The 6,000-nt window shown below is 37.5% G+C and overlaps 1 protein-coding gene across 2 annotated transcripts; it reads left to right on the top strand.

Annotated features, from left to right (window-relative positions):
* Positions 1–704: 704 nt before the first annotated feature.
* Positions 705–2,264, top strand: LOC108825844 (protein ARV 2). Of its 2 annotated transcripts, none has more exons than XM_018599199.2 (9): positions 705–842; positions 937–984; positions 1,066–1,155; positions 1,242–1,287; positions 1,365–1,438; positions 1,527–1,612; positions 1,704–1,767; positions 1,852–1,927; positions 2,012–2,264. In XM_018599199.2, the coding sequence occupies exons 1-9, from the start codon at positions 750–752 to the stop codon at positions 2,113–2,115; spliced, it is 681 nt and encodes a 226-aa protein (XP_018454701.1). In that variant the 5' UTR covers positions 705–749; the 3' UTR covers positions 2,116–2,264. The 2 variants fall into 2 exon arrangements, with proteins under 2 accessions (XP_018454701.1, XP_018454700.1); XM_018599198.2 differs by having other exon boundaries at positions 1,701–1,767.
* Positions 2,265–6,000: the final 3,736 nt, after the last annotated feature.

Genomic DNA, 6,000 nt, shown 5'->3' with positions numbered 1-6,000 from the left:
AGTTAATTTGAAATTATATGTTGGTTATTTTAAATTCTTCTAAATCCAAATTATCCGACTAATTAACCAAACTATTTCAACCAATAAACCTGAATTAGCCAAACCTGTATGCTGCCTATCAAAAGGCATTTGTACACCTATATATCTGGTTACCATTTCGAAAAAGTAATTTAATTTTTTACCTACATAGACCTTTTCAGACAGTTTAGTGATCTGGGCTATTTAGGCCGCATATAGTTGTTCTTTTTACAGAAAAAAATATTAAGAATTATTGTTATTTTATATTGTATAATAAAAAAATAGTTTAAAGATACAAAATTAAAAGTAGACATAGGCCCAAAACGAGACTAAACAAAAGCCCACTTTAGCCCAACATAATGCTCATGAATATTAAATGAAACCGTTTTTTTTTTTTCGTCAACAAATGAAACCGTTAAAAAGAATGGTTTTAGTTTTTTTGACAGAATTCTTTATTAACTGATAACATATATATAATCTGAATACAAGACTTTCCTCATTTCTTTTTGAACACCTGGATACAAAGGCTTTCCATATTAAATAAAAAGGAAAGGAAAAAGTTTCATGCCTGCTAGGCTATAGTTACAAGGCTTGCCCATTACAGAGAAAACTCATAAAAATAACAAAGAACTTAGTTGAACGCACGGCCCATATAAGGCCCAGTAGCGATGAAGAGACCAAACTGGGGAAGAAGGGATCTCCAAATGAAACCTTGAGAGAGAAGAATAGAGATGGCGAGAGAGAAGAGGTGTGTACAGTGTGGGCACAGAGTTAAATCATTGTTAATCCAATACTCTCCTGGCAACTTTCGCCTCATGAAATGCGTAAGCTTTTTGCTTATTTCACCAAAAAAACTAAAATTAGGGTTCTCAATTTCTACTGAATGTTCTCAAAAAGTTTACATCTTTTTTTTTGTAGGAGAATTGCAACGAAGTAGCAGACGAATACATCGAGTGTGAGCTAATGGTTTGTCTTTAAAATATTCAATTGATGTTCTTCTGCTTCGTGGGTTTCCATCAAAATTTGATTTTTTCTTTTTAAAATCAGATTATATTCATCGACTTGATTCTTCACAAACCAAAGGCTTATAGACACTTACTCTACAATGTGTTCACTCAAGAAACTGTCTATCTTCAGGTAAAAAAAAAAGGCAAAGACTTTATTACTGGATCAGACCACGTACTCTGTTATCTGATCTTCAGAGGGTTTTCACAATTTGGCAGCATCTGTTGTGGAAGATGGTCTTGGCTTATCTTCTTCTAGATACCTGTATCCTTTCCTTTTGTTTTATTATACTATACAGAGTATCTTGTTTTGGAGAGCCTTTAACGAATAGAAAAAAAAAGATAGAAGCTTGCTGTTGCGAAGAACCAATGGTGAGTCAAGCGTGCCCATGAACTCTATTCTTGCATCTCTAGAGGTTTGTTGGTTCTTTTTTCCCTCCCTTGAAATTGTAAAGGTTTTGGTCTCTGAGGATGTTAATAAGTCAATTATAATGCATTGAACAGGTTCTGGTTAATGTGTTATCTGCAAATTTTGCATTTGTTTTATCATTTGCACTTGCTTCCAAGATTATACCAATCGGTGCGTCTAGGTATATACCATGTTTTCCTTATAATGAAATTTCACACCAAAGTCTATTTGTATGTTGGAGATGATAACTTAGTTTATTATTTTTGCAGAAGAAAAGAGATTCTTTTGGGGATCTTTATCTCCAGTTACATCAAGATCTTTCTAATTGCTATGCCGGTATGTTAAATGTAGATCGTCTCAGTATCTTGTCTATGCACTCGTAAGTCTATTTATGCTAAAGTGTGATAATGTATGTTACAGGTTTGGGGATTCCCGGTTTCAGTGATCTTCATTGTAGATTTGCTTGTCTTAACATCAAACGCAGTTGCTCTTAAAGGTTTTTAGATCTTCTGTTCGGTCTCAATGCTTTTTGTCCCTAAAGTCTATCTTTCTGACCCTGAATCTCTCATTTTGTCGCCAGTGATGACTAAATCAACAACGAGCAGATGCTTAGCCGCGTGTTTCATGGCACACTCGGTTAAATTCTTGGTGGAACATATGAACATTTTGATCATATGTTCGTAAAGATAAATGTAAGGATCTTGACACACATTTATTTTAATCCACTCCTTTTTGGATGATTCAGACGCTGTCTTACAGTGAAATTTAAGATTGCGACCGCTAAAAGACAGTAACTTCAGACCCAAGTAAAGCTATTTTCCCAATTTGATACATACACATCACAGTACTATAACCAACGTTTGACTTGGTTCTGCATATGGTTTGTGCATCTTTACACCATTTGTATGTGCATAACGATGTGGTTTCATCGGTAACTCGTCTTATTGTAATAAAACACCGAGCAGTAGCCAGTAGATATAGTTCCATGAAAGTAAATTAAAAAAAGAAGAGTTGAGGTGCTTTAATGACAACAGAGTACTATCTCTCTCTCTCTCTGCTATAATCATCAAAACCATTTTAGCATATACTCCTCACAGTTCTCTTGCGTTGTAAGTTCTTGATCATAGATGAACAAAAATTCAACTTGCTTGCGGTTAACATGCGTCAATCCACCCAGAAACTCATCATCGTTTTGTGCTAAGCAAGGAGCTTGTAGCTGCACGTTAGTGTTGTCGTTGTTATCAATGAACAACGTATATGGAACTGTGCACAGTGCATCCCAAGGACATAGATTATCTTGCTTTTCCATTATGATTGTCACATCATTCACAGAGAAGCCATATAAACTTTCTTCACCTGCCTGGTCACCCTGAAAATGTAAAAGACGTGGGAGTAAGTAAAAAGTCGAGAGCAAAAAGTCGAGAAAATAATTCTCCCTCCGTTTCATAATACTTGATGTTTTACCATAGTGCACAAAGATTAAAAAAATTGTATTTTTTAATAAAAAATATTTTAAAGATATAATTTTAAAATAAATTAACCAATAGTAAAAAAGACTGTGAAATCTAATTGGTTGAACAATTTCCAATAAAGTTAAAGTAACTTTAAAATCTCAAAACTTCAACTAATTTGAAACAAAATTATTCTTCTAAAACATCAAGTATTATGAAACGGAGGGAGTATCTAATTTGTATTTAACAATGGAATATCTCAGAAACTAGACACACTGGAGGTGGTGTGTTAGCCGCTCCGACTATGTTCGAAACATCAGTGACCAAAGCAGAGTGACTCGGTTCATGGGAGTTGCTACCGCATGGGATGTCTCCAACGTTGCTCTTATAAAATATGACAAATCTTGAATAATATCAAAAGTAAGATGATCTTTATTGAATAATAAGCTTGGTTTATATACCAAGTAAAGTAAAGCTACAAAAGAAAATCTAGAAAGTTCAAACTGGAATAGGAAAACACATGAAAGCCTTATCTAAAACTATATCGTATGATTCCTAAGTCATATAATAATCATACTCCAATATCCCCCCTCAAGTTGGAGCATGAATATTGTTAATGTCCAACTTGAGAAGAAATGCATCAAATTCCCTTCATCCAAGAGCCTTGGTTAAAATGTCTGCATGTTGTTCTTGACTTGAAACATACGTCGTGGCGATTACTCCCTTCGTGATCTCCTTACGAACAAATTGACAAATAATACCCATGTGTTTGGTTTGCTCATGTAAGACTGGATTGGCGCTTATATGTAGAGAAGATTTGTTATCACAGCAAATGGTCATCGGTGAATCATGAGTAATACCAAACTCGGAAAGAAGCCCTTTGATCCAGATAAGTTCCTTAGTAATAGCTTTCATGGCACAGAATTCTGCTTCAGTTGAAGAAAGTGAAACAGCATTTTGTTTCTTTGTCTTCCAGCATATATGAGAAGTACCAAACTGGACGATCCAACCTGTGAGTGATCGCCTAGTAACTTTACATGCTCCCCAATCGGCATCACACCAGCCAGTTAGATGAAACTTAGTGTTAGCCCGGAAAAGCACTCCTTGTCCAACGGTGCCTTTTAAATACCTAACGACTTTAATGGCTGCATTCCAATGTTCTTCCCTTGGACTCTGCATAAATTGAGATAGAATGTGAACAGAGTACGCAAGATCAGGTCGTGTAGCCAGTAGATAGATAAGACGACCGGTAAGACGTCTATAGCGCTCAGGATCAGGAAGAAGATCTCCTTGAGGACGACCCAACGTATGATTCTGGTCCATTGGTGAACCTGCTGGTTTGCATCCAAGGAGTCCACATTCCGTGATAATTTCCAATGTATATTTTCGTTGACAAAGATAAATCCCTTGAGAGCTCCGTGACACTTCCAAGCCGAGGAAGTACTTGAGAGAACCAAGGTCCTTCATATGAAAGCATGTAGAAAGATAGGCCTTGAATGAATTGATTGCGGAGGTCGAGTTGCCTGAGATGATTAGATCATCTACATAGACGAGAATCCGAAGAGTGATATCTTGTTTGAAGTATACAAACAGGGAATGGTCAGAATATGTTTGTACGAACCCATATTTCAAGAGAGCCTCCACCAGTTTTGCAAACCAACATCTACGAGCTTGTTTGAGACCATACAATGATTTTCGAAGCCGACAAACGCGAGTCTCGTTTTTATCAGAAAAACCTGGAGGTAATTTCATATAAACTTCTTCCTCGAGATCTCCATGAAGAAACGCATTATGTACATCCATCTGATGGATCTCATGATTAAGTTTAGCCGCAACATCCAAGAACAAACGAACCGTCGTCATCTTCGCCACTGGTGAGAAAGTTTCTGTGTAATCTAAACCTTCGGTCTGATTGTTTCCCAAAACCACCAAGCGAGCTTTGTAACGCTTAATAGTTCCATCAGAACGAAGTTTAATTGTATATACCCACTTGCATCTGAGAGCTTTCTTGTCTGGTGGTAAGTCTTGAAGATCCCATGTATGGTTCCGTTCAAGAGCTTCGATTTCAGCTCTCATGGCATCACGACATACTTTATCTTTCATTGCTTGTTTGAAGTGTCTTGGCTCCACATTGGTTGATAAAGCGATGATATAACTGCGATGCTTAGTAGATATGCGATCATATATTAAATAATCAGATAAGGGATAACACGAACCTGAGGATGGTAATGGAGTTGAAGACAGGAGAGAAAGAGTAGAGGGGATTGCAGTGACTGAGTTTATGACGAAGTCTCGATAGCGTGTATTTGCTGTTCGTGTCCTAAGCCCTCGACCTAACTGTTCTGGTTCGGTTTCATGATGCTCTGTTATTGGGACTGCAGGTTCGTGATGCTCTGTTTCAGGAGCGTTGTTATTGTGCTCTGTTTCAGGCGAACTGTCGTTGTTCTCTGTTTCAGGTTCTTCATTTTCTGAAACTGATGGAATTGGTGATGTATCAGAAATAGGAGATCGATGTATATTATCTTCTTTTGAAGGCACAGTAGGCAACGTCGTCGGTTTGTCGAGTGATGATATCTTTTTAGCAGGATACGGAAAGATGTCTTCCTGGAACTCAACATCTCGGGAGATAAAGACTCTTTCTGTTTCTAAATCCATAAGTTTCCATCTTTTTGTTCCAGAAGGATAGCCAAGAAGCATGCATCGTTGACTCCGTGATGCGAACTTATCTCCTTTAGTGTTCTTATTGTGTGCATAGGCAAGACATCCTATTGTTCGAAGATGAGATAAGCTTGGAGGCTGCCCATGTAATACTTCGTACGGAGTTTTGTGCTTGAGTAGAGCCGATGGCGTGCGGTTGATGAGATGTCCTGCAGCTAAGATGCATTCACCCCAAAACTCAATAGGAAGATTAGCCTGAAATCTTAAAGCTCTTGCAATATTCAGGATATGACGGTGTTTGCGTTCAGCTCGTCCGTTTTGCTGTGGTGTGTACACACACGAGGTCTCATGAAGCACGCCATTCTCTTTAAAAAATTGTGTGAGACACATGAACTCTGTCCCGTTAATGCTAAGAAATCTTTGAGCTGTTGTGCCACTAATGTTTTATCGGGTAGGAGAT

The sequence above is a fragment of the Raphanus sativus genome, chromosome 9, assembly GCF_000801105.2.
Source record: "Raphanus sativus cultivar WK10039 chromosome 9, ASM80110v3, whole genome shotgun sequence".
Classification (NCBI taxonomy): domain Eukaryota; kingdom Viridiplantae; phylum Streptophyta; class Magnoliopsida; order Brassicales; family Brassicaceae; genus Raphanus; species Raphanus sativus.
This window is presented reverse-complemented; position numbering and strand designations above follow the sequence as displayed.